Genomic DNA, 27,964 nt, shown 5'->3' with positions numbered 1-27,964 from the left:
CGGGGCAGCGCTCAGCCCCTTCCTGCCCACGGAGGAGGAGGAGGAGGAAGAAGAAGCCGAGGGGCCGCGAAGGTGGAGGAGCTCCAGCCCGGCCGCCCCCTTTAGCTCTGCATGGAGGTGACCCCATGGCTTTTCTCCGCCGGCTTTTTGGCTTTTCGGAAAAGAAGAAGCCGTCGCCGAGGCGGTACGAGCACGTCAGGCGGGACGTGGACCCCGAGGAGGCCTGGCTGGTGCTGGGCGAGCTGGGCGACGGCGCCTTCGGCAAGGTCTTTAAGGTAGGAAACCCAACCCCCCCCCACCCCCCCCAAAAAAAAACCACCCCGCCGGCGCCCCCGGGGCTTTACAAGTGCTTTCATTTATTTATTTATTCGTTTATTGGTGCTGCCTCCATCATCGTGCAGCTTCCGGCGGGCAAGAAGCTAAAAAGCCGCTAACCAGCCCCAAAATTTCTAGCAGAGGATGGTGGGGTCCTCGCCTGGGGCTGGCTCAAGCCCATCCCTGACCTTCGGCTCGGGGAGAGCCACCGGCTCCCGGTGCCGGCCCGTTTGCCGACGGGTGTTTGCCCCTGGGTTGGCGCCCAAGGGTTGAGACGGGGATGTTTTTTTCTCTGAAACGCGGTGCAGAGCCCCAGCGCGACAGGAAACCCAAATTCGCCGCTCGTCAGCCCCGCGGCAGCAGCCGCCTTCCGGCACCGGGGCCGGCGGCACGCGGCAGTGATGGGCCCCGAGCCCGGCTGGGCTTTCACTGGCCAAACCCGTCCCATCTTCTCTCTGCGGTGTTTTCGGGGCAGCCGAATGCCTCGGCGTCGCTCGTGGGATGGGGTTTCACCACCAAAAGGTCCCTGGGCGGGGGTGGGGGGGTGTGTGTTTGCTGAGCCCCCCGCGCCGATGCTCGCTGCGGCTGCGCCCACGGGAGCCGCGTTGCATCCGTAGGGGGATGTATCTTGCCAGGGGGGTTTGGGATAGGGTGGGATGCTTCCAGGACCTCTACGAAGGGTTTTGGGATGGAGCGCAATGCTCTGGGACCCACACAGAGGGGTTTGGGATGCAGGGGGATGCTCCAGGACCTACACATAGGGTGGCACGGCCACATCGGGAGCAGAAGGTTTTGGGATACAGTGGGACACTCCGGCACCCACCCTAGAGGGTTTGGGGATACAGCGGGATGCTCTGGGACCCACACAGAGGGTTTTGGGATACAGGGGGATGTTCCAGGACCCATGCACAGGGTTTTGGGACACAGCAGGATGCTCTGGGACGTACACACAGGGTTTTGGGATACAGCAGGATGCTCTGACACCCACCCTAGAGGGTTTGGGGATACAGCGGGATGCTCTGGGACCCACACAGAGGGTTTTGGGATACAGTGGGATGTTCCAGGACCCATGCACAGGGTTTTGGGACACAGCAGGATGCTCTGGGACCCACACGGAGGGGTTTGGGATGCAGCGGGATGCTCCAGAACCCATGCAGAGGGTTTTGGGATAATAGCAGGATGCTCTGGGACACACACACAGGGTTTTGGGATAACAGCAGGATGCTCTGACACCCACCCTAGAGGGTTTGGGGATACAGCGGGATGCTCTGGGACCCACACAGAGGGTTTTGGGATACAGTGGGATGCTCTGGGACCCACGCAGAGGGTTTTGGGATACGGTGGGATGCTTCCAGGACCTCTACAAAGGGTTTAGGGATGGAGCGCAATGCTCTGGGACCCACACAGAGGGGTTTGGGATGCAGTGGGATGCTCCAGGACCCATGCAGAGGGTTTTGGGATAACAGCAGGATGCTCTGGAACCCACACACAGGGTTTTGGGATACAGCGGAATGTTCCGGGACCCATGCACAGGGTTTTGGGATACAGCAGGTTGCTCCAGGACCCACACAGAGGGTTTTGGGATACAGCGGGATGCTCTGGGACCCACATGGAGGATGGCACAGCCACACGAGGGTCAGAAGATTTTGGGATGCAGTGGCATGCTCTGGGACGCACGCACAGGGTTTTTGGATACAGCGGATGCTCTGGGACCCACACAGAGGGTTTTGGGATAACAGCAGGATGTTGTGGGACCCACGCACAGGGTTTTGGGATACAGCGGATGCTCTGGCACCCACGCACAGGGTGGCACGGTGACATCAGCTCCAGCCCTCTCCTTCCTGCCTCTGGTGATGGTGGGGTCCCCATGTCCGTCCCCGGCATTTGACTTGGTGGCGCCGAGCGTCCCGGGCGGGATGCGATGGGTCCAAGCTTCCCCCTCGCCAAAAATCCTCCCCCCGCCCTTCCCCAGGCGCAGAACAAGGTGACGGGGGCGCTGGCGGCCGCCAAGGTGATCGAGACCCCGAGCGAGGAGGAGCTGGAGGACTACGTGGTGGAGATCGAGATCTTGGCTTGCTGCGACCACCCCAACATCACCAAGCTGCTGGACGCGCTCTACTGGAACGGGCGGCTCTGGGTGAGCTGTGGAAGGTGCTGATCCCCGCCCCCCCCGGTCCCCAGGGCACGCACCGGGGTCCCACCACCATCCTGGTGGCTGGGGGGGGGTGTCTCGGTCTGGAGGGGACCCGTTTTTCAGAGCGGGGTGGGAAACCTCTCCCTGCAGATCCTGGTGGAGTTTTGTGCCGGAGGGGCCGTGGATGCAGCGATTTTGGGTAAATAAATGTGTTTTTCTGGCCGGTGAGAGGCCGTCGGAGGATTTGGGATGAGATTGTCAAATTTCGCAGCGTGGAAGGGAGTCCCGGGCTTGCGCAGCATCTTCAGGAGGGAGGACGGGTTGTGGGGGGCATCTTCCTCCGGGTACCCCCCGGGTGTGCGGGGGAGGCGGGGGGGTGCCGGGCAGGAGGCATCGTTAGCGGCGGGGTTCGTTTGCGCTAATGGCAGAGCTGGAGAAAGGGCTGACGGAGGAGCAGATCCGGGCGGCTTGCAAGCAGCTGCTGCTGGCGCTGCAGTACCTGCACGGCTGCAAGATCATCCACAGGGACGTGAAGGCTGGCAATGTCCTGCTCACCCTCGACGGGGACGTCAAGCTGGGTGAGTCCCGGGGAAATCGGGGCCCCGTGGGGCGGAGGGAGGCCGGGGAGGGAGGATCCCGGGGGATGCTTCGCCCCGAGGATCGTCTCTAACCGCCTCTTCCTGCTCTGCAGCCGATTTTGGCGTCTCGGCCAAAAACTCCAGCACCGTCCAGCGCCGGGTGTCCTTCATCGGCACCCCGTACTGGTAGGTGTGGGGCGGGAATGCCTGGGGATGGTGGGATTTGAGCGTGCAGGCAGGCGGGATGGGGCGGGGGGACCCAGGTGTCCCGCTCCTCCTGTGGAGCCTCACAACCAGCTCCTCGACACCAGGAGCACCTCAAGAAACCAGATCTTTCCTCTTCCAGCCAAGGTCAGCTCCAGGGTTGGCTTCTCAGTAGGATGGAGAGGACACATGGGGTGCAAGCCCAGCTGGGGCAGCGTTGGAAGAGTTGGGGTTGGCTCTCACCTCTTCTGCCTGTAGGGTTGTCTCCAAAGGAGATGGCACCTGGGTTTGGCTCCAGGGTGAGATCCCAGCCGGGGACAGGCTGGACATCTTCCCCTCTCCCATGTGCAGGATGGCCCCAGAGGTGGTGCAGTGCGAGACGTCCAAGGAGAGCCCCTACGGCTACAAGGCTGACATCTGGTCACTGGGCATCACGTTGATCGAGATGGCTGAGATGGAGCCCCCCTACCACGAGCTGAACCCCCTCCGGGTGCTGCTGAAGATCACCAAGTCCCAGCCGCCCACCTTGCGTCACCCCAAGAGGTGGTGAGTCCCCGCGTGGAGCAGTCGCTCCAGTGTTGGTGACAGTGGGAGAAGTTGTGCCATGGGGCAACTCCTGCTCGAAGCCACGTCTGGGCAGCTGGGGTGGGCTCTTGGACCATAAGTGATGCTGGTTGTGATTCCTCCAAGCCCAGCTCCAGAGGTGGCACCACGGGTTTCCCACCACACCACCTTTGCCCACAGAAGGTGACACTGGTGGGCAGCACCGGGGTGGGGACCTCCTGCCAAGGTGTTAGCAGAGCCTGGGTGTCCCTGGCATCACCCCAAGGTCTGTGGGGCCCACAGTGGGGGATGACGGGGAGCTTCTGGCCCCGTGCTCACAGGGACCATCCCGCAGGTCTGAAGACTTCAAGGACTTCCTGAGGAAATCCTTGGAGAAGAGCCCCGAGGCACGGTGGTCGGCCAGCCAGCTCCTGGAGGTTGGTAGCACCCATTGGCACTTGCCCGGGGTGGTGGGACCCATCCCTGGTGCTGGCCCCGCTCACCTCCCTCTCTCCCACCCAGCACCCCTTTGTGGCGGGCATTTCCGACAAGCGACCGCTCCGGGAGCTGGTGGCCGAAGCTCGAGCCGACGTGCTGGAGGAAGAGGATGAGGAGGAAGGTCTGGTCCCCTTGGTGCGTGAGTAGTGGCCGCCTGGGGTGCAAGATCCCTCTAACCCTTTCCATGAGCTTGTTGAGCCTCACCTCTTCCCCTGTTGTCCACCCCACAGCCGGGGCAGGAACGTGGAGAGTCCTCCTGCCCCCCAACCCCAGGGGATCCCCTGGAGCACCAGCCCCCAGACCCAGTGGGGAGAGCCAGCAAGGAGCTGGGCATCCCATCCAACACCCAGGTGGTGGATGAGCCCAGGACCAAGAAAGCATCCGACTTTTTGAAGCAAATGAGGAGGAGGTCCTCACCTGAGCCTGTGGGCTCCCTGAGGCTCCCCGCGAAGAGGTCGTCCGAGCTTCTGAAGCTGATGCGGCGCAGGTCGTTTTTTGGAGGGATGAAGTCCCAAGAAACAGCTAAGGAGCAGCACGGGGCAGAGCCGAACAGGTTGGAGATTACGGCATTGGATGTTCCTCAAGGGACATCAGTCCCAGCAGAGGCAGGAGGAGAAGTTCAAGGGTGTCGAGAGGAGGAGACCAGCCATCTGGGGAGCCCCTGCAACGTGCCTGAGCTCCCCTTGGGACCACAGCGGGCAGGAGACATTGCTGAACCACAAGAGCTGAAGGCAGAGCAGGTTGGACCCAAGGCAGAGCCCCAGGAGGAAAGCCAACATGCTGACGCACCACCGGTGGCCGAAACACCCATGGAGGGACAGCTTGGAGCCCAACCAAGCCCCGTTTTGACCCCCAAAAGCGATACAAGAAAGGAGTCAAGCAGAGACCATACCTGTAACTCGCTGGCCCTGCCTGCACCCACGGACAGGGACTGGTGCAGAGGCTCGGCCGTGGGGCAGCTGGTGGCAGCCCTGGACCTGTGGACCATGGGGACAAAAACCCAGAGCTTCAAGTCACTGGCAGAGCATCAGCACCGGGTTACCCGGTCCTTGCTAGATGTGAAGGTTGAGGTTAGCTCCACAGGGGCTGAAGATGGCCTTGGGAAGGATGGTGATGGAGCAGGGAGGGGACCCATGGGACCTGAGGGAGCTGGAGAGCTTGGGGAGACTGAGCTGGTGGAGGAGAGGGTGCCACGGGGTAAAGAATCGCTGATGCCCAGTGTGACAGAGGAGGTAGTGGTGGTGTCAGACGTTCTCAAGGGATGGCAGGAGCCCCCAGCTGGTCCGGGAGAGGCCGGAGAGAGGAACAATGAGGGGAGACACTCAGCTGCCTGTGAGCCCATCACTGACCCCCTGGACCTGGTTGAGCAGGAGGTGGGGAGGAATGAGGAGGAAGCCACAGTTAACACTGAAACTGGGGTGGAAACTTCTCCCGAGGAAGCCCTGGTGCCAGCAGAAGTGAAATTGGAAGAGGATGTTGTAAAAGGGTGTTTGATTGGAGACCGTAACCCAGTTGGAGATGCAGCCAGGCCGGGGAAAGTGATGCTGGCAGGAGAGGAACCAGAGGTGGTGGCCTCTGCACCATGCGCAGGAAAGGGACCTGCAAATGAGGAGGCTCAAAATTCAGCAGAGGATTCATCCCCCATGGAGATCCCAGAGCCTGTTGAAGAAGAAACAGAAGAGAAAGCAGGAAATAGCCTCAGAGACAACCAGCCAGAAGCTGCTCATGGGAATGTCTGGAAAGGACAAGATGGAAATGATGGAGAGCTTGGAGAAGACACGGTACAGGTTGCTCCAGGTCCTGAAGGACCATCAAGGGATGGACCCGGAGAGGAGATGGGTGGCTTGGAGCGTCACGGAGCAGTGTGTGAGCCCCAGGAGGCCCTCGGTGGACATCCACAGGCCACAAAGTCTGTGAACTTTGACACCGCCCTTGTCCGCAGCTCTTCCCAGGCGCGGGCAGTGTGGGAAGTAGGGAACGCACCAGATCCACCCATCACATCACAGCAAGGAGAAGAGCCATTCCCTGTGGAAAATCCTGCAGGTGTACAAGGTCCAAGTGTCCTCCCGGCAGCAGCGCAGCCTTTCCCCTCTGCCGGGGAAGCCCAGCAGGTGAGAAGCTTGTAGGTAACACGGCCAAGTGAAGCTGCCCCCCTGCCCCAGCATGGGCTTCCATGTTGGGTTTATGTAGTTTTGGGCTGTCTGAGCTCAAACCGTTGCTCCTGGTCGCAGGAACCTGCCTCGCTCCAAAGGACGGTCAAGAAAACCCGGAGGTTTGTTGTGGACGGGGAGGAGGTGAGCGTGACGACTTCCAGGACTGTCGACAGGGCTGGGGCAAGGGATGAGATGGTGCGCTCGGCTCGGTGAGTGATGCTGGCAGTGGAGGGGCCACCAGGAATCTCCCACCCATTCCTGGACAAGGAGGACCAGGGGCAAAAAGGGGGAGAGGGTGCGGGAGGGAAGGATGGGTCTGTGGGGCTCTGTGCAAAGCTTGACCTCCAGGCTTGGGAAACCCAATCTCCCTCCCTGGCTGGTGTCTACTCCAGCAGGAGAGCGCGAGCAAGCCCCTCCCTGCACCCTCAGGGCTGTGCAGGAGGGACACATGAGGAGCCAAAACGCTGCCCAGCCCCATATCTGGTGTGTCCAGCAGCCGGCTTAAGGAAAGAAGAGGGGAAGATCTCCCATAAGCTCTCATGTCACCCAAGGAGAGTAGGAAAGGATGAAGGGGGAGATGGAGGGGCAGCAACACGGGCTGAGTTTGGGAGCATGGCCACCACGAACCAACAGGTGTCCCATCTTCCTTCTTGCTGGAGAAAGTCTTCTCCTTGATGTTGCACCAGGGCTGAGCCGCTCCCTTCCTTTAGCAACCTACACGTCTGCCATCCTGGGAGAGAGAGAGAGAGAGAGAGAGAGAGAGGTGCCTCCAGAGGGAGGTCCTTTGGGCCCCCTCTCACCTGATTCCCCAAACCTTTAGGCGCCAGGAGCTCCGCGAGCTGCGGGTGCTGCAGAAGGAAGAGCAGCGAGCTCAGAGCCAGCTGGAGCAGAAGTTTCACCAGCAGCGGGAGCAGATGTTTCGTCACATCGAGCAGGAGATGATGGTAACCAGACCATCGTCCCTTGGTGCAGTGATATGGTCAGAGAGGGACATATGCAAGGGGGTGCTGGGGTCCCACCGTGGGAGATACCAGGGTCTAGGTGGGGTTTGGTTGCTTCGGTGGCCACTTCTGGTCCCTGCAGCCCCCGTTAACCATATCTGCATGGCAGAGCAAGAAGGAGTTTTACGACCGGGAGGTGGAGAGCTCGGAGCGGCGCTACCAGCAGCTGAAGGAACGTCAGGATCTCGAGTACACGGTGAGGCTGCGAGACGAGGCCAAGCGCCTCAAGGCCCTCCAGGAGAAGGACTGCGGGAGGAGGATGCAGGAGCTGAAGGGTGATAGGAGAGAGGTGAGGGGCCAGGGCAGTGCTGGCTCCCCCAGCCGTGCCACCAGGAGCCTGGGGACCATCTTCCCTGGGTGCTGGGATCAAGCTCCTCCATTGCTCATGGCAGGAGCAGCGGTTCCTGCAGCAGCAGCAGGAGGAACTCAACGCAGCCCTGCAGAGGGTCGTCCAGGAGCACAAGAAGAAGATGACGTCCATCGACTGGGAGTGCATCAGCAAGATCCATAGCCTCAGGAGAGGTGCACCGGGCTGGGAGGAGGATGAGGATGGAAGGTTCTTGGGGAGGGGAGCAGGGGGTCTGGCTGGGGGTTTTTGGAGGTGGTCACGGTGCTGCGGTCTTGCCCGGCAGCCCGCGAGTCGGTGGTGTGGAGCATGGAGCGAGGGCACCTCCAGGAGAAGTACCAGCTCTTCAGGCAGCAGGTGAAGGAGCAGCATGCGCTGCAGAGGCAGCAGCTCCGCAAACGCCACGAGAAGGTGAGGTGGGAACCACCGGTGATGGTCCCCCAGCCCTGGGTGCTCCCGACCCCTCTCCTGGCTCACCCTCCTGCCCTTCCCAGGAGACGGAGAGGATGAACCGCTTCCACCAGCTCTTGCTGGAGGATCTGAGGAGTCAGCAGGCGCAGGAGCGGGCTCAGCTGCTGAAAAGCCAGCGCTGCGACGCCAAAACCCGCCTGGCCCTCTTCAAGGACAACCTGAAGATCCAGGAGGCCAATGGGGCCAAGCAGAGGGAGAGGGCCAAGCAGGTACAAGGGGGCCAACGAGGTCTGGGGCCAACGAGGTTCCCCAGCACAAAGTCTCCAAAAAGCTGTAAGCGATGGCTTTTGGGGAAAGGGAGGATGACGCGGGCTGTCCCCCACCGCAGTTCGCGCAGCAGGAGGAGAGGCGGCAGCGAGCGGAGGCGCAGCAGCAGCAGGAGCAGCAGGCGCAGCAGCTGCAGCAGCTGCAGCAGCAGCAGGCTGAGAGCCTGGCAGAGCTGGAGCAGATGCAGGTACCGGGGACCACCGCAAAACTGTCCACCCCGGGGGGCTTCCCGCACCCCTGCTACCTCTCCTCGAGCACCTTCCTTCCCGTTTCCACCTCCCCTCTCCCAGAGCGAGAAGATGCACCTCTTGGCAGAGCAGGAGAGGAGGCAGCTGGAGCGGCTGGACCAGGAGCACGCCATGGAGCTCAGCGAGTGGAAGCAACGGCTGGCTGCCCGCAAGGAGGTGAGTGGTCCTGCAGGCCCAATCATTCCCTCCCTGTCTTGGCCCAACTTCGCAGGATATGATGGAGGGCTGCTCTCCTCGCCGCAAGACCCTGCGGCGTGGGGCACGGGCCGTGGCAGCGCTGCGTCTCTCTTCCAGATGTTGGAGGAGGAACTGGGGAACTTGCTGCCGGTGCAGCGGCGAGGAGGGCTGCGCGGCGCCCACAGCAGCAACAGGATCACCCGCTTCTTCCACTTCCCGTCCTGACACTCCACTGGGGATTACTGGGGAGTGAGAGGCAGGCAGCTGCGTGGGGACCGGTCCCACGGCTCTTCTGGGAGATGGGACCAAAGGATCTCAAAGGTGACACGAGGGGCAGCTGCCCCGGGGATGCTGAGCCCCAGCACTGAGCCGTCAGGCAGGACATGGTACGGATCCCGGGGGTGGCAGGTGTGGGTGTGTTTAAGACGACCCTTGCCGTGCTGGAGGGGCTGGGGTGACACAGGCGCTGCCACCCCGAATCGCCCCAGAAGCCCTTCGGCGAAGTCACCCCACTGGTCTCGAAGCTGTGGGTACGGGGGGGGTTGGTGGCACTTCCCGTGCGGATCTCCCCTCAGCTGAATTGCAACTCAGGAAAATACAGCCTTTCTTGAAGGAATTCCCTGTTTGTGACTATTTTACTTAAAAACCCTCGTCCTGCGCCCCACCAGCATGTCCTGTGCCCCCAGCCTGCCCCCTCAGGCCAGCTCTCAGGCAAGGGGGTCCCGTGCCCAGCCTCTGGGCCAGAGGTGGCAGCACAGGGCCAGCGCTGGAGCAGGTCTAGGCTCCCCCACCCTGCACACAGCAGCACCCACCTCGTCAGGGCCCCCGAGCGCACTAATAAGCCCTGATGGCCTTGACCAGCCTCATGGGGGGCCTTGACTTAGACCCATGGCCCAGACCCCACTGAAGCTCAGATCAAGGGCTTCAGTCCCTGTCTGAGCCGGGTTGGGAGCGCTGGTCTCCCTGCCCCATCGCCTCGGACCCAATCCTGACCCGCAGACTGACTTCCCGGCTTCACCTCGGACCTGCCTCAGCACCATGAACTTGCCTGGTGATCTCAACTCTTGGTTGAACCTGGCCATCATCTCCTCCAGGCTGGTCCTGCTGACATCATTAAGGTACTGGGGCTGGTGACACTCCGGCCGTGAGATCCCCCATGGCTCCCAGTTCGCCTTTCTTTAGGGAACAGCCCCGTTCCCACTGCTCCCCGACACTCATGTGTGATTTTAATCTCTCTCCTGCTTTGGAGACGACTTCTTCCCCATTTTAAAGGCCCATCTACAAAGTCTGTAGCAATTTATTATCTTTAAGCTGAGTAAAAAAGATAAATCATTTCAGGGGATGAACGGGACTACAGGAGGAACTGGAGACATGAGTAACAGTCAGTCCGCACACTGGGAATTACAGACAGACAGTGAGTGACACACAGAGGAGCCTTTCGCTAGCAGGCACCAACAGTTCACAGTAAGACGGAGGAAATCCACGACGCAGGAAAGAGCTGGTGGATTGAAGATGGCAGGAGCCAGGCAGGCTGAGCTGCAACCGTCCATCTGTACAGGTCCTATGTTTAGGTAGGACATCCTTGATTTAAAAGTCTTCCGGAGGAGCAGAGACCAGTGGGATTTCCCAGCAATGGTGCTGGGAGGAGAAAGATCTGCCACTGATGAGATAGGTTCAGAGCGAGCACCGGCCAGCTGGGAAGCTGAGTTCTGTCCTGGGGGTCAGCCCCGGTGGTCTGCTCCGCACAGGGCTCAGTTGCCTTGTTTCACTAAGACGTCAGACAGGTCCTCTGTGCCCTCCAGCTTCAGATTCTGGGAACATAAAAGAAAAGCAAAGTTTGACAAAGCCCGATTCTTCCCCTCCGACTCTGAAGGCCTGGCATTAAAAAAAAAAATGAACCCACACAACGAAGGTTCAGAATAACCCCAGCCCCTTCACTGTGCGATTCACTCGCTGCTCCGACCAGGTCTCCCTCCCGTGTGCACGCTGCACTTACCTTCTCATTCGCCAAATGCAAGAGGCAGGCGAAGGCTAAGGGGACAGACAGATTCTTAGCCATCACGGAAGGCAGCCTACAAAAGAGAAGGGAGGAGGTCAGGATGGAGCTGAAACCCAACGGACGGAGCATGCCTGCAAAGATTAGCCAAAGATTAGCTCCTCCCCAGGGATCTGGTTTTCTCTACCTTTTCCCTCCGGCTAGCAAAGAATTTGACAAGCTGGATGCAACCCGTAGCTCCCCTGGGCAAACCCAGAGAGCAAGAGAAGAGATTTTTCCCCACCAGGGTTCAGTTAGCTGGTTGTAACGGACACAGAGAGGTCAGCGTTGCCGAAGCTCAGCTGAAGTCTGTCCCTCAGCTTCAGTCCCACCTTTTTCAGGGCCTTTCTACCTGTGAAGCAGTTCCTTTGTGATGCTGCTGAAGACCTTCTCTCCTGCTACCACTGATGTGTCCTCTTTCTCTGCATCTTCCACCTGTTTAGCAAAAAGACAGACACTGCTCAGACAGACTTTGCTCCCCCGTGTTCAGCGAAAAAACACTTCAAGTTACACTCAAAATACTTACACTTCCCAACCACCCCATGGGAACAAGGCTTCTAGAAAGGAATTGCTGCTAAACCTGCCCAAGACTCTCTGCAGGAGTTAAACACAGTGACCTGCAGGGCATTCTCTTATCCTCGGGCCTATTGAGGTATCTGGCCCCCCCTGCACTCACCTCTGCCGCTGTTTCTTTCTTCTGTTCATCAGTCAAGAGGTCCCACATGTTTTTCTTCAGCCTCCTCATGTCCATTTTCTTGGCTGTCTTTGCATACTGAATCGCTATCTTGTTGACCTGAGGAAAAGTCGGCCAGGGTTCGTTAGTAGAGAGGAACTGAGCCGAAGCAGCAGCACTATCCTCAGTTAGGACCACAGGAAAAATCAAAACATGGTTCTCCTTGGGAACAACGGTGAATGTTATCTTACTACTAAACTTTTGATTTCTAATTCCTTCCTCATACACCAAGGTTCATCTGGGAATAAAGTGTCCAGTAGCAAACCCGGGAGATCCTGCACTGGGAAAACTGCTGTCTCAGGCCTTCTAACCACCTGAGGCGTTGAGGGGCTTTGCTCCAGACCTGCCCAGAGAGGAGCTCACAGCTCGGTGTCAACACGAATCCTTACCTTCTGGGGCTCAGCAATGAGGTTCAGCTCTCCATACGTTGTGATATCGGCATCGCCAACAAACCTGTTGAATTCTTGATCCTCAGGGTGGGCGGTCAGGTTGAACTCCCCCATCTGGCCCATGGATTGAACGGGGTCATTATCATCATCGCTGTCTGCAGTCTGATCAAGAAGAGATACAGCAGTGAGGCCACCCAGAGACACCTTAGAGGAGCCAGAGACGTTCTGCACTGAGATAACAAGAGCACCCGCGTCTCAGGTACCTGTCCACCTTCCCCATGGAGCGTGTTATTATTCAGCCTCTCCCCACAGCGCCTAGGCTGAGCTAAGGCTAAACCCGAGGGAGATCTAGAGCACAGATCATCAAAAGACTGTTCTACACAGAACGATAACAAACACGAGGGCTCTCCTGCCAGTGTGGGACCAGCTGAGACTTGTCACAAACTCACTCAGGAGGCAGCACTGGCCTGGCAGAAAGCTGAAGCTTTAGAAGAAATCTACTTCAACGGGCACTCGAAACAGCTGGGGGCAAACCTCGCTGCGTAGAGATGACTGCAGAAGTGAGTAATGGCATTTACTCCTACTTTAGGGTACATGTGTATGGAAAAGGATGGAATGGAGTTTCTGCAGCAAGCTGACTGGCAAACACCAAAGGCAGACGGTTTAGTTGATGTCGTTAGAGTGAGGGGACAGAGCAGAGACTCCTACAGCTTGGTCATAATCTGCAGCGCCAATTCTTTTTCCCTAGTAATTAATTCTGGGCACAGATTCTCCCTAAATTATTCCCATCACGTATCAAATACAGGCAACAGAAAGAAACCTTCTTGTTGCGGTTACCTGCAATGCAGGGCAGAAATTGGAGGTGTCATTGGGGTTGTTGTAATCGTACTCGCCAATCTCGTCTTCGTGATCCAACAAGCTGTTCGGCTTAGACGTCCTGCAGAGCTACAGAGACAGGACCAGGGGTTAGGAAAGGAAAAAGCCTAAACGCTTCCCCAAGCGATGCCTACGCCTTGTTGCTTCATCACCTCCCCTTTTCCCAGCCTGCTGGCTCTTCCTCCTCCTCGCATCCCGGCCCTCTAGCAAGCCCCTTGTCAAGCACAGCCTCTCCGGAACCCACAAGTGGGTCAGTTCAGTGAGAGACATGCTGGCCCGTCTCCAGCCCTAAGGAGCATCCCGAAGGGCTTCAAGCATTTGGCGAAAAGTGGTTTTGTGCACGGAATCATTGCCAACAGGCTTTTAGAGAAGACTCTTACCTTAACAGCTGGTTTGAGGAACAGCTGGAGGATGTTGTTAGGGTCATAGTTGAAGTCTGCGGGAAGTGTGGTGCTCTTCACGTTCTCGCTTTCAAGAATGGATTTGGCTAGAGTTACAGATGCCTGGGGAAGGTAATAAATACCATTACCCACGAGCTATCCACTACTCGTAAAATTAATGCATAAATAAGGGCTTTGAACACAAGCCTTTGTCTGAAAGGGTGCAAGTTCTGAGGTGCCTCTGAAGAGGAGTTCCACAGCTGTTCAGTCAGTGCACCCAGTGGCTTCTGCGCCAGCACCCTGGGACGCGCAGCACCCTGGGACACGCAGCTGGACGTGCACGGTCTCTGACTGACAGGGTATAAGGTGGGAGGAATCCAGCCTGATTCTCTACCCCAACTCTCTACTTGTAACATGACCTGGAGTCAGAAGACACTGCACCGAGGAACATACACGATGTTGGGTTTACAGAGCCAGTTTCACAGGAGCAAGAGATGAGCCATTTGCAAGACGTTAGTTCCAAGACACACTGATATGGCAAAAGAGAAAGCAGAAAGAGGCAGAAACTCAGCACATACCTTGGTCTTACGGAAATACGTCTCAAAGTCAATATCCTCATCAAAGTTGATTTCAAATGCTTTCTTTGTACTCCTTTTCTTGGTCTCTTTTTCAGAGTTGGCATCTGCTGCTGAAAGGAAGGAAACTGTCAGTGCTTCGTGACAGAGTAAGGACAAAAAGCTCACTCCTAACTTGAGCATCTGCTCCACACAGAAATGTCACCTACAACGGCTTTTCCCTTTGTTATGGGAAAGCAATAGGTGTTGTTCTCAGCTTCATGTTTTAAAGGGATCAGTATCTTTTTACAGAAGGAAAAAGTGTAATTTAATCTTCAGTTTTTATGCAGAAGGTGGGAAACAACAGCTGGAGCTGTATTAGTGCTGGTACCTCCTATTGCCACAGTGAGAGACACCCCCTCAACGTTGAGCATCATCAAAAAACTCAAACAATAGAGAATACGTTAGACATCAAAGGATCCGCATGTGACTGAGAGCCTTCCTGCTGTCTGAACTCAGAACTGCTTCCCAGCTGGCTAAAAATGAGCCATGCAGGCTTGTCTCCTTCTTTACTGTCCCTACTTTGTGACTCAGATGCCACCCATCTCCAAAGGTAAGTGGGTCCTGGCAGTAGCTGCATTTGTAGTGTACGAGCCTCCGTCTAAATACATACATTTGTGTCGAGGTTTGAAACGCCAGTGCTCTGGGCCAGCCCACATTGACAGAGTTCGGGGACTGAAGTAGGAGTATTCCCCTGGTTTCATGGAGAGATGAAGGCACATGGACCCGATGTCTCCCTCTACAAAAGGATCCGCATCAGTTCTGGAAAAAGCACACATGCACATGCTCCTCAGTGAAATCATTCTTTTGGCACATGCCTGAGCGCGTATTTAATGTCCATCCAGATGAGCTCTGTACAGACATTGCCCGCTCCCTTTGCCAGCATGCGTGCAGGACTCCCGCTCTTTAATCAGTGAACGGTACTGGGGGCATTGCACTGTCTGGAGTTCGTGAGGCTGCTGCAAAAACAGAGGTGCATTTGCCAAAGGGCAAGCTGGAAACCGGGGAGCAGAGAAGCAATCGCTCTGGGGAAATGTGACCACATGAAGAGGTCCTCTTGGAGGGTAGAGATATTACTATGATGTATTCCTGGACGTACCCGAAACTTGAGTAGAAAGCAAACTACAGCCAGATGGGAAATTAAATTAAAGATTCCCCAGGGACCTGCCAGAAGTTGTCGCTTGCTATCAATGCAAAGCTATAGATTTTCAGTGACTTCTTACCTCTTGCTCTGATGGACTGTTCCAAAGGAGTTGAGGTTTTCTGTGAATTCCCCAATCTTGTCTGCTGCTGTACTCCTGGGGGAGTCAGAATGGAAGTCGTCATTCGGCAGAGCAGGAACGCAGTCTTCCACATCGCTGTCTATCTCCGCATTGATATCGAATACTTGGTCGCTCTTCTTAAATTTATCCAACAGGGCTGACACTGACTGTAGGAGAAGAAAGTGCTCAGGAAAAAAAATACAGGATATCAGCGGCCCTGCAGCGCAACATCCCACTGCCCCATGTACCTCGGAGATCGCTTTGGAGGCGAGCACAGAATACAGCTCAAGTATCCCACCTGGCACAGAGCTAACAAACATACCTCATCGTGGGATTCAGCATCCCACTTTGTAAACTGGAAACCAGCCAGCGAAGTGCAGATGGGGCGTTTTTCAATGCACTGCACTAGCAGGACTAGAGAGAAGGAGGGCAAAGGGGAGAGATTAGATATAGGATGAAGCAACCAGCAGCTAAAACAAGTGCCAGGCACTAAATCATTCTTAAAGCCGCATATGTAGGCAGCGCTTCCTGCACGTAGGGCTGCGCAGGGCTCACTGCAAAAGCAGTCAGGCTCATTTCTCAGCAGAAAGGGAGAGTTTAATCGCTACGCTAACTCAAGGGTGGGCATAACGCTGGGAATCCTATCAGAGCCTGTAGTACGTACAAGCTTAAAACTCTCTGAAAATGTCAGTCCTTAACCTGGAGCACACTAATCTCAACTGCTGCACAGCTCAGACCTCGTATACGTGCTGTGTGACAGATCTGCCAGAGGTTGAGCTACACATAGTGATCTAAAACCTACAAAGCTCCTGTTTTTCCAGCAACCAGTCCCAACTTAATCAGGATGAGGGCAATGGTGCCACAGGGTAGCCAAGCAGTGAACAAAAGTGCAAGCCAAGCTGGCTGAGACTAAAATGAGCACGCCTGGGAGACGAAAAGGATCGAAAGGTCTGGATGGGCCCCCTTTGCTTAGTGGTTGCCAGCACTCACGTTTTAGATCCATCGCTTTCACGGGATCAGAGTTCGGCAGCGTGAGGGTCTCTGAAGAAGGGAGAGGCACGATCTTGGAGTCAAAGAGGAGCTCGCTGTGGCAGTTTTGGGTACGCAGCCCGGTGAGGAAAATGCCAGCTGTGCTGCATTCATCAAAAGATGCAGCTGTTTTCTGGAACATGGGATCAATCTACAGGTACAGAATGAAGCGGAGTATCAAGCAATGGAGTAAATGAAGGGGGTGAAGCAGGTCTCCGCAGGAGACTTTAAACTACAAATCTAAAGGATGAATGACCCACGCATCCTTTTCCCAGTGAGGAGAGAGCTCTCACAGCTGCCTCACACAGGAAGAATATACGTGACTAGGAACAATCACAGACACGCATGTGAATGTTAGAGCCCAAAAGAGGAATGCACAATAAAGAAAACAATAGAAATGAGAAAGATGAGGTGACGTCTCCTTTCCTCCACCAGAACGCAGCTGCTACAGCAGCCCCCCTCCACCCACCTCACATCTGCGATTAGCCTCCGACACATTGATGTTATTCAAGTTCTTCTCGATGGTTTTGAATGAGTGCTTTTTCTTTGTCTGAACTCTCTTGACAGCCTCAGGCTCTGAACTGTCTTCTAAAAGGAAAAGAATTACAAGTTACACTTAGAAAACTTGCTAAAATACCCTACGGAGGGATAGCACAACTTTTACTTCAGTTTGTACAACTAACACACAAAATCACAGTGGGCATGAAGTTACCCAATTAGGTATCTACTAGCATGAACCACCAGCGTTTCATTGGCTGGACGCTGCATTTCTTTTTATCGACTCTATTTTATCTCAACAGCACGTTTTTGTTTCAAAGCAAAGGACAGCAAAGAGTGAGGCACTTCATTCTTAATGTTTCAGGTTAGGCCAAATTAAAATCTGATGGGCCAATCTGCAACAGATTCATGTTCTCACCTCAACCTCCCCTGCTCAATGCCCAGGCAAACTAATTCAGGATTTCCCAGCCCTCGAAAAACACAGTTATTGGTACTCTCCTAGATGTACAAAGTGCTTTGAAATTCACGGGTGCTATGTAAGTACGCTGACTTTTCTCTTACATGCAGGTGGAACAGGAATAGCTTAACAGAAAATGAGTGAATGGCACACCTCCTTCTGGGCTGTCCATGTTTTTTGTAGGTGATGATTCCCTGCCCAAGCCTCCAAGAACTTTGTAAGCATCTGCATGGACCGCATCCACACGCACGGCGTAGATCTTTGCGCTGGCATCAAGCGTGCCAGCTGCTATCTGACAGGAGGAATAAACGACGCAATTTTTAGTTAGAAAGGAAAAGGCCTCATCTAGAAGATGCAAAAGCAGAAGACAAGCTGCAGACCTGAGTTTCTGAATGCTCTGTATTACAAGCAAAATTGTGAACAACGGGAAAAACAATTTATTCCGAAATCTACTAGAGACCTAGGTGCACAGCACGGGTCAAGATGTGTCTTCCCTGGCAGAGCCTATAGGTTGCTTTATCAGGTCTTTTAGAAGGGATCACACAGAAGATACTTAAAAAGTTGCCAAGATTGAGCAATGGGGAGAAGCAGAGAGGTGCAGATTTGCATCTGCCAAGAGATCTTTCTCCTCCACCTCTCTTCATGCTTTCTTTTGGGTCATCCTCTTGGTATCATTCTGTTTTTGAAGCCAAAAGAGGTGAAGAGCGGGAGATGCCAAGTTTTGACCATGGACCCCCTTCCCCCCCGAAGGTGAAGGATCACCCACTGAAAACCTGTGCAGTTTCCCGTCCCTTCCTCAGTTCCATCAACCATAAGACAGCTAGCTCAAGGGTTCCTCAAGGCCACGTTCATTTGTTCATTCAGCTAAGAATTCAGTTCTCCCTCCTACCACCGGTGAACTATTATAACGAGTAAGTCTTTGCCCTGGCAAGTTCTTATTCTGACCCAACGCAGATCAAAATCAGTCCGGCAGTTAGCCACACTAACTTCCTTTCTTTTACAGCCTTGTTTTATTACTAGTTTTAACACCCAGTATTTTCCTCCGAAGCCTCACAAGTCTTAATTTTAAACAAGCTCTCCTTTTGAAGGACCACAATGGAAAGAATTCAGCCTTAATTTCTGTTTACAAAAGGATTCAACACTGCAAGCTTCTGCAAAAAGTGACTGTGCTACCTCTACCAGATATTTTTAGTGGAAACAACCAGCTCGGTTACCTTAGCATTATTTTGAGGTTTGTTAGTCATTAAATCTTAGGCTAAATGCCAGTCGGAAACAAAGCACCATTGTGATCAGGCAGTGATTCCTCTCACCTTGAAGTTGGTCAGTTCAGTGTCCTTCTGTTTCAGGATCTCAGTCATATAGTCGATCAGGTGTAAGCCGAAGGCATTCTTTGTGGTGATTTTCTGCAACAAAGTACACAGCTCAGAACTGATCCTCTGTCAAATGACATCGTCAAAACTGTCTGAACCCTCAGTCTGCAGGGGTATTTACAGCAGGATCGAGGGGATAGGATGGATATTAGGAAAAATTTCTTCACGGAAAGGGTTATCAAGCATTGGAAGAGGCTGCCCAGGGCAGTGGTGGAGTCACCATCCCTGGAGGGATTTAAAAGATGGGTAGACGTGGTGCTGAGGGACGTGGGTTAGTGGTGGTTTGGGCAGTGCTGGGTTAACGGTTGAACTTGATAATCTTAAAGGTCCCTTCCAGCCTAGACAATATATAATACGTCCCAATATCATCCACGATTCCGTGCCACGTCCTAGTTTGTTACTGCTGGGAAGGAAAGCAGCAACAGAAGCCCAGACCTGGTCGTGGCTTGGATCAGGGACGTGTCTCAGAGGGCTTGGAGGAAGAATAACCGCCTCAATAAGGCTCGAGGAGTTTAAAATCCCTCCCAGCCTTGCAACCAGGGCCATGCCGAGGTGGTGTGAGCGGGGCCGGGATGAGGAGCCCTCCTGGAGGCGGCCGACTCACGTTCTCGGTTGAGAGCTTGATGCAGGTGCTGTAGTGATCCGAGATCTGAGCGTTGGTCCACTGCGGGAGGGCCGGCAGCCATGCCTCCGCCTGCCTGGGGGAGACACGGTGCTTTGGGGATCCTTCTCCTCCCCCTCCCCACAGCCCGTCACACCGCGCCCGGCCCTACCTGGGTGAGGCGAGGCCCAGAGGCGAGTCGGTGCCGCCGAGCTGAAGGTCGGTAACCCTGGACCGCCGGCGTTGCCGCCTTTCCCGTTCATCGTCGTTCCCGGGGCACTCGGCCAGCACGGGGGTGCCGGTGCTGCCGAGGGGCCGCGGGGCGGGGGAGGCGGCCGGGGCCCGGCGGGGCGTCGGGGCGCTCATCCTGAGGGGCCGGGGCCGGGCCGGGCCTCGCTGCCTCGAGCCCGCCACCGCCTTCCGCCCCGCCCACTCGCCGGCCCTACGGAGCCAATCGGCGGACGGCTCGCCGGGACGCTGGCCAATCGGAGGCGCGCAGCTCCGCCCCCGCCAGGTTTGAACCGCCGGCAGCGCGCACGCGCCGTGTTCAACGGTCGGTGCCGCGGGGGCGGGGCGCGGCCCCTCAGTCGGCCGGCGGCGGGCGAAGGGGGAGGACGCGTGGCCTGTGGCTTCTCTCAGGGGCCAGCCGCCCGTGGGTTAGCCGCCTTCCCGCCTCGCTGGCTCCGGGTTGCGCCCTGAGGGGTGGCTGGCTGGCTCTCCGCCGCACGGTGGTGCCCCGTGTCCCTCTCGCAGCGGTCGCAAAGCCCGCCTCGGAGGAAGAAGAGCCGACAGAGTCGACCTGCTTAGGTACTGACCGCCCCCCCACCCCCAGCCGTTGTCCGCCTTTCAGTGGTCCCCGTCGTCATTGGTGCCTCCATGCCCCTCACCAGAGGCCTCCCTTTGGCCTCTTGTTGCCCCTGGAGGCCTGGCTGTGTGGAAGTGGCCCCAGGACCGACTGCCTGTTTGCTCTGCAGCCCCCCCAGAGCACACCAGGCGCCTTCTGGTGGTCCCTCAACCGCCCTGTGCACTGCTTGCTGTTCCACAGAGCCCTCTGTGTTCGTTCCCGTGCACCCCGTGGCCCTCCAGGTGTTTTTTGGTGTGTCCTATAAGCCCTCGGTGTGCCCCAGAGCCCTGTCTTCAGCGCTGTGTGGTTTCTGGGTACAGCAGAGGGTCTTGGGGCTTTATGGTCTCAGGCTGGGCCGCACCCAGCAGCTCAGATGGCAGCCCTGTGTTGTGGGCTAGCAGATGGCTTGAGGTATCTCTAGAGCCCTCCATCCTGCCCAGCGCAGCATCCTCCCTCCCAGCGTGGCCCAGGAAGGATGCTCCGCCAGAGCAGGAGCAGGTCGCAGCTCCTGCTTTGACTGCAGTGCTGCAGGTGGAGGGACTGGTAAGTGAGGAGACAATGATGCTTCCTAAAACCCATCCCTTCGGCTCTTGGTCTGGCCCAAGGCAGCCTGCTTTTGTGTGCAGGATCCTGGGAAGACAGGAAGGCTTCCCCATATCCCCACCTCAGCTTTTCATCTCTCTCCCCAGTTCTCAGCAGATGAAGCCAGGTTATCTGTATTGCTTTGGTTTCCCTGTGCTTCCTAGCAAGGAAGGTTTGCTGGGGAAAGCTGTTGCTCCTCCAAGTTCCTTTTCCCAGCAGAGCTGTGGCCTGTTGTGCCTGATTCCAGCAGTCCCGCCTATGGCGCAGTGCCTGGGCTGGGGGCAGAGGAGATCGGCTCCTTGCTTTAGTATGGAGAGCACCCTGGATTCAGGGCTGAGCTAATTGACGAGGCTGGATGATGGGGGAAATAAAGCTGTGTGTTTTATTTTTGTAGCATGTCCTGTGCTATAGAAGTGTTAGCAGAAGCCAGGCAACTGGGCCTGGACCTGTGCCTGCCTCTACCATCATCCCGACCCCATAGCTGGTGGGAAGAGCAGCTTCTCCAGTGCCACCACCTGGAGAAGAAACTTCCAGCCTTTCCAGGCCAGCATTCCCAGCTGTCACCCCCCTCAGGAAGTGAGGCAGCAGCTGCCCCAGTCCTCCTTGTGGGCTTTAGGTACAGGGGATTGCGACGTCGCTGCAGTTTGGTATCTGAGTTCTTCCCGACTGCAAAGTGCTCTTCCAGTTTGAACCACTGGATGGGGCAGGAGGAAAAGATGTGGTTTGATCTCGACTGCATTCCTCTAGACGCTGTGTTCCCTGCTGAGCCAACCCTGGCAGCAGTCCCCCCCTGCTCCCCACTCAGAGCGGCCAAGGAATCGCTCTCCCATCAGCTGGTTTCTGCACTGAGTCCAGCCACCCCAAAAATGGCAAAAGAATAAACTTGTGGATACTGGCATCTATGCGTAAGCACAGCTCAAGTACCCTGGAGGCCCAGGGCACTTCTAAAAGCCTCAAGGGACTAAGTGATTTGTGGGGGGGGCAAAAACCCTGCAGGACTTTTTTGTCCCCAAGTAAATCGGGGTTGGAGTAAAGTGGTCTGGCCCCTTCCCTCGGTGGCTCCAGTTGGGCCAGACTGAAATGGAAAGACTGTAAAACCCAGTTTAAGCTTTGCCATGTGTCTTCCTATGAGCAAAAGCCTCACAACGAGGCTTTTAATGGCTGTTGTAAACAAATCAATATTTCCAGCTATACATCTGAAATGAAAGAGGCTGCAGGAACTATGAAGGTTTTTAATGTCCAAATAAATTACTCCTGCCGTGGCAATAGCAATGTGTGGAGCATTTGATTATTCCCAGCCATTAGTGATGCTGGCGTGGACAGAAATATTCATGCTCTGTATTTAACTGGAAATTAAGAGAATGTATCATTTGGTGACAGGAACTTTTACAAATGGCTGCTCCCCCTTTGATCAGCTCCCCAGCTAATAAATCACTGGCAGGACTTTGGGAAACTTGATTTACAGCTCAGACTTGCTGGTGGGTGTTTGCTGGAGGATGCGTTCCTGAAAATCCCCTGGTAGATGGAGGTGTGCTGGGATTCTCCGGCTCTTGGAGGGATTGCTGGAGGCTCATTTAAGGTTTGCTTTGGGAGCTGGAAAGAATGACTTAGGAGGGAAAGCCGTCTGTCCACCCACCACACAGCAACTGCTGCCTGCTGTGGTGCTGGTACTTTTCCACCTGCCTGCCTGCACTGTGCTGGGGCTGTGGGGAATTTTGGGGGGGACACCAAACATGGGGGATGTCTTGTCTGCGGGCAAGTGTTGGAGGGGGGTAGGAAGTTTAGGAGAAGAGTAGGAATGGGGAGAGTGGTCCTGTGTGACTGCTGCAGCTGCCGTGACGGACTTAAAACCTTATCGGTCATGTCCATGGGACTGCTGAGCTGCTCAGTGGGTCCCAGGGGTGGGATGTGCTGACTGCTCCAGACCCACAACACGGGTAGCGTAGCAACAGGGATTTTCCTCAGCTGCAAGGCTTAAAAATAGAGCCAGGGAGTGTGGAACTTGCAGCCTTCTGGGGTTACTGGGACCTCTGCCCCCAGCGAGCATCAGACCTCGGCTGGGTGGGCACTTGCCTGCAGTAATGGGGGTGCTGGAGGTTTGGTTTGTGCGTGGGTTGGGGATGCTTCTGCATGCACCCGTGTCCCCAGGCATCTGGGGACCCTGCTGCAGTGGCTGAGACTGTTGATGCCAAACAAGCGGGGTTGCTTCTTGTTGATCTGGTGCACCCCTCTATAAATGACCTGTAAACTAAAGATTATCTGGTAATTTCCTTGTGCTGGAGCAGACACTGCAGGAGCATTTATTAACCCACTGGTACTATTCATATGCTAACAACTGTAGCTCATCGCAGTAATAAAAGGCAATTTAATACCTGCTTGGCTGCTGACAGTGACTAGGAAGGTTTTGGTGTTCAGTGCAGATCGCTTTTGCAGACAGACACCCTAGGGTCAGCCTCTCTGTCTGATTTTCCCCTTCCAGAGCATGCTGTCTGCTTTCAGCCTTTGCTTGTTATTGCTGCAGAGCTGGTCATGCTCATACCTCGGGGCACAAGGAAGAGGTTGAAACCTCGGAAGAGATAAATGATTTGATTTCTCTAAGGTCTTATTAGGAAGGCCCGTTCCCGAGCAGCCTTCCTGTGCCCTGGCTCAGCGCTATGTCTGAAAAGGCTGTAACACGGCTTCAGTAACACAGCTTGGTTTTTTTTGTTTTGTTTTTTTTCGTTCCCTTGGGGAGTGTGGCTCTGAGTGGGGAGGCTCTGGATGACCCTGGGCGTGAAGGACCATCTCACAGGGTTTCAGAGCTCAGGACGGCCTCACTAACTTCTCCCTTTGCAGGGGCCTGGCTCGTTTGCGATAAGCGGTGATGAGCTGACCTTTTGTGCTCTCACTTCTTGTGTTTTATCGCCAGGTAAAGCACTTGTACTAGAAAATCCAGGATTTCACAGACCCGCTAATGGCTGCAAAATCAAATATAAAAATAACTCCTCAAGTGCAGTGTTGTATCATCAGTAGCACGGTCACAGTGTGGGCTCGCACTTCCAGCTGAGGAAGAGTCCTCAAGGTCCTGATGGAGCAATCAAGATGAGATTGAGGGGCTGAAAGCAGATGAGGGATGTGATGAGCTGTAAATCCTCTGGAGCTGTTGGGGCCGGCAGCAGCAAGATGAAGCTTTGCCTCCCCCCAGCTTTGGTCTGACTGTGCCCACACAATGTCTCACATTGTTCTTGGCAACTTTCCCTTACGAGCGAAAGGAAGAAAAATGGGCAGGCTGGTCCAGACACAACCGTCAGCCTGCAGCCCCTGAGAATTACACCAGCAATCATTTCTGACTGCAGGAACCTGCTGCAGAGCTGCTAGATGGAGTGGCTGGGTCAGTGGCTTGTTAATTCAGTTCCATTTATTTCGTAATTTAAGGACTCTTGGCAGTTTGAAACGATCATTTCAAACTAGGTTGGTGCTCGGGAATGAGGGGCTTAAAGCAGAGCCGAGCTCCCAGAGCTCTGCTTTGGGGAGAGGTGAGGGGGACTGGTGTACATGCAGGGCCCAAATACAAGAGGATTTCTCCACGTCCCAGGGGGAATCGGTGGGACTCTGAGTCCTTGCACAGGCTGCCAACTGGACTGGTGTTTTCAGGGGTGCTAATTCCATTGAGGAAAGGAAGAGAGTTTGCAGAGCAGGACAGTGTGCTTCACCGCGCTTCTCTGCTTGCACAGGCCATGGGTGTATTCCGTGTGGGGAATTTTGTTGACAGATCTTGAGAGAGCATCTCAGACCAGAGCTGCTCTGGAGTACGTCGTCTCCATCCCCTGCGTGCTCCATCGCTTGGGCATACTGAGTGAATCAGAAGTCCCTGGAGATGTGCCCAGCGTGCCTCTGCCACCGGTTTTGTGGCCTTTTTTGTACTGCTGCTGAAATCCCGGTGTGGGTAGTGTCTGCCGCTGCTGCCCGGGTGTCGAACACCGGGCAGGTTTTGGGGGGAGAGGTTTGTAATGCTGACAACCTTAGTGCTGCAAGACACAAATCTTAACACAAACCCATCTCGTAGGGACTCCGCTCTCCGGAGGGTTGTTGCTGCAGCACGGTTTGGATGTGGAATCAGACATCTTTCAGAGACACAGGTCTTGGTGAAGGGTGGCAGGACAGTGGGTGCTTTTGGGGGTGCTTTGGAGTCACACACAATTTTTGCCTTCCTCTGTGAAGGCTGAGATGCCAGAAGTGTCACCCAAGGAGGCTCGCTCCTCTTTGGGGTATGGATTCCTAAATTCTTCAATTTAAATGCAAATTTGCAGCCGTTTGATTATGCCATGCATCAGAGAAGCTTTTGGATGGTGAACAGCTTGTAATAATCAGCTACGCATCCCTCAATTCAGATGTTATCTGCTGTTCTGATCTCATGGCTGCGTGCCTCTGCAGAAAGCAGAGTGGTTCAGAACAACCCTCTTTTTCTGTCTTTCGCCTTTCACCTCCGTTGAAAATTGCTCTCATCACCTCCCTGAAACCTTTTTAATCAACCTGGACGGCACAATCTGCTTTGCAATAACAGGAATAATGTTTTTGGAGGTGCTTTGCATGGTAATGCTCTCCTGAGCCTGAAATGCTGCTATTTGGAATGACTGTGGCTTCAGGAAGGGCTTTTATTTCTTCTTGACACCTTGGTCTTCTGTAACCAGAATATTTTTTGTTGGGAGGCTTATATTTGCCTAACTTATGCCTTCCTTATAGGAAAAGAGAATGGGGAAAGCAGGATCACTGTGGCACAGGAGCGGGTGCATTGGTTGTGACACCACGGGAAGCTCATCCTGGTTGGGATGTCTGTCCTGGACTGTCTTCTAGGATTAAATTTATTAGGAAGAATTTCTACACAGAAAGGGTTATCGAGCATTGGAACAGGCTGCCCAGGGCAATGGTGGAATCATCATCCCTGGAGAGATTTAAAAGCCGGGCAGACGTGGTGCTGAGGGATGTGGGTTAGTGGTGGTTTGGGCAGTGCTGGGTTGATGGTTGGGCTCGATGATCTGAAAGGTCCCTTCCAACTGAGACAGTTCTATGATTCTACGAAGCCCTGATCTTGTGTAGTGAGAGCAGGGGTCGCCAGGATTTCCTAGACCCTTCTGCGACATGCTTTCCTGCCCATCAAATTGCTCAAATTAATAATATTTGGCTTTTAATCAAGCCCCCATTACAGTTGTCCCCACACTTGAGCATCCTATTTAAGCAGTCATCGCTCTCACCTGCTCCTTTCCTCTCCTCAAGTATTTGTGTCTCGCCCATGCAAAGGAAAGTCCCTTTGACGTGGTTACTTGGCACCAAGAATATGAAAACTGCAGTTAATCCTCATTTCACGCTCGCAACTGGATTGGGTTGAGTTTTGAATCGCTGCTGCGGGTTCTCAAATCTTTCATTAGCTACTGCTTAATTCATTTAGTTCGGTAATAAAAAGTAATTGCTTGTCTAAACAACCAGACACCCCTTCACCATGGCCTGTAATTATTCTCCACCAGGTCGCCCTGTTTGTGGGGGAGAAACCAAAATCTGCTGCAATCCGCACAGAAATTGAAGTGGGAAGCTCATGAAGTCGAAAGAACACCACGAAGAATCCACTTTCCTCTGTACGCTTGAAACTCGAGTTGTTTCTCTTTAAGCTCTAACTTTGTCATAACGATCTAACAGACCGTTTGGTGCTATGGAAACCCCAGTTTACAGACTGGTGCATAACTGCAAGCAATTAACTAGCTTTAATTTTCATTTTCTGGGGATATTTTTGACTTGTGTATTAAGCAAACATTTATGCAAAACACTGTGGAATCCATAAATGTTAATTAAGTTGAACTTGTGTCTTTGCTATAGCAGATAATCAGATTGATGGGTTCACTGAATTCTGCCAAACTTGCCATGGTGGCTGGGAGCAGCTATAAAAAGACACAGTTGTGCGGGTGATGACAGCGGCTCTGCTCTTTGGGTGTCACCGTTAGGGTGCTCGGTCCTGCTTTCACCTGGTCTGTCTTGGCTTGACCAGATGTGAATTCAGGTTTCACCCTGTGAGTGACACCGGTGGGTTTTGCTGCCACAGTGGCAACTCTGCCAAGGTGTCTTTGCTTTGCGAGGGTACCGTGGCATGCAATGAGTGGCAAGGGCCTCAGCTAGGGAAGGAGGGTGCTGATGGGCAGAGGAGAAGAGCTCGGCAGTACTTCACCAGGCTGCAAATGCAGGGAATAATCCCCTCCTTTGTAAACCAGCCACCTTAAATTCTCCCCAGAGCCTCAGCCCTGACCCAGCCCTTGGGTAGCTCTTGATTTTGGGGGTTTCCGTATCGGATTGCAGATGGAGGGAATGTGCAATGATGAATTTGGATTTTCCCATACCGTTTCTGTAGTGGATTGCTGTGGCTGATGAGTACTTTTTATAACCAATAAGCACATTCTCATCGCTTGTATTTGGCCTGTGTGTGCACGTGCATTTAGAAACAGGTGTGAACGCTTCTGGGAAAGGTGATGTATTGATGCTGAGAAATAAAATGACCCCTCGTTTGGATCTGACGTGCCAAATCCTGCTGTAAAGTGGGAGTGGCTCTCACATTCCTGCTGCCGGGAAGCTTGGCTGGAAGCAGATGCGTGCACGAAGCACAGCAGCAGTGCGTGACACTGTTTATTCCTTCTCTCCCTTTTGCATGATAAAATAACCCATGAAAATAAATAACAAGAGCTTAATAGGCACATGGGACAGGGCCTTTGGCAGTGATGCCAATCAGCTGTGCCTCGGTAATGCTCCTCTAATTAAAAACTGCAAATTACAGCCGGCTGGAGCTGATTGCAAGGGCTGGCTGGGTTGGGGGCTTTGCTCTGGGAGGGGAAGAATGGCTGGTCGTTCCTTATGTTCACGTTTTCTCTCTTATCAGGTGTGGTGAGGCCTTGGATAAGCCAAGGGTTGTGCTGCCCTGGTGCCTGCTCTGGTGGAGCAGTGGGATTTGGGAAGTCCAAACCAGAGAGCGGAGCCAAACGCCTTTGCTGCTTCATCAAGGGAATCGCTCTGCGTTGCAGCCAGCGGAATAGGTGGAAATGCCGGTGCTGATCCATGATCCTCGAGTTGGGCGTCTGCTTCAGCCCCGCGTGGAGAAGCCAGCAGCCGGTAAGTCCTGCCCATGTTCAAGGAGCGATTCCAGCCTTTCCTGTGCTTTGGGAATGGGTGACACGTGGCTGGTCCCAGCTTTGCGGATGGCTGAGTTTTGCAGGCTATGCTTTTTCTTGCTTTATTTTTGAAATTTCAGAGCACGCCCCTCACACCGAAGGTCCCCCCAAACCCACTCTCTTCACCTAATTTTGGCTTTGCCATGTTTCACCACTTCTCCTCCCGCTCCCACCA

At 54.7% G+C, this 27,964-nt stretch overlaps 2 protein-coding genes across 5 annotated transcripts; one reads left to right on the top strand and one right to left on the bottom strand.

The window, feature by feature from the left end:
• On the top strand, positions 1–9,530 carry LOC128900117 (serine/threonine-protein kinase 10-like). The gene is made up of 18 exons (XM_054180894.1): positions 1–275; positions 2,288–2,452; positions 2,600–2,648; positions 2,878–3,027; positions 3,141–3,213; positions 3,583–3,777; positions 4,130–4,211; positions 4,297–4,407; positions 4,503–6,383; positions 6,504–6,634; positions 7,246–7,369; positions 7,536–7,715; positions 7,819–7,948; positions 8,059–8,183; positions 8,267–8,452; positions 8,572–8,697; positions 8,801–8,914; positions 9,053–9,530. Exons 1-18 carry the CDS (start codon positions 126–128, stop codon positions 9,158–9,160), a joined length of 4,080 nt encoding a protein of 1,359 aa, XP_054036869.1. The 5' UTR covers positions 1–125; the 3' UTR covers positions 9,161–9,530.
• Positions 9,531–10,214: 684 nt separating this feature from the next.
• On the bottom strand, positions 10,215–19,545 carry NCAPH (non-SMC condensin I complex subunit H). 4 transcript variants are annotated; one of them, XM_054225001.1, is made up of 17 exons: positions 19,352–19,545; positions 19,183–19,276; positions 18,519–18,611; positions 17,362–17,500; positions 16,723–16,841; positions 16,215–16,404; positions 15,547–15,638; positions 15,186–15,391; positions 14,576–14,724; positions 13,927–14,036; positions 13,349–13,471; positions 12,930–13,037; positions 12,093–12,254; positions 11,647–11,763; positions 11,323–11,405; positions 10,932–11,007; positions 10,215–10,746 (listed from the first exon to the last, which is right to left on the bottom strand). In XM_054225001.1, exons 1-17 carry the CDS (start codon positions 19,543–19,545, stop codon positions 10,687–10,689), a joined length of 2,115 nt encoding a protein of 704 aa, XP_054080976.1. In that variant the 3' UTR covers positions 10,215–10,686. The 4 variants fall into 4 exon arrangements, with proteins under 4 accessions (XP_054080976.1, XP_054080978.1, XP_054080977.1 ...); XM_054225003.1 differs by having other exon boundaries at positions 13,927–14,033; XM_054225002.1 differs by having other exon boundaries at positions 16,723–16,838.
• Positions 19,546–27,964: the final 8,419 nt, after the last annotated feature.

This window comes from Rissa tridactyla, chromosome 20 (genome assembly GCF_028500815.1).
Source record: "Rissa tridactyla isolate bRisTri1 chromosome 20, bRisTri1.patW.cur.20221130, whole genome shotgun sequence".
NCBI lineage: Eukaryota > Metazoa > Chordata > Aves > Charadriiformes > Laridae > Rissa > Rissa tridactyla.
This window is presented reverse-complemented; position numbering and strand designations above follow the sequence as displayed.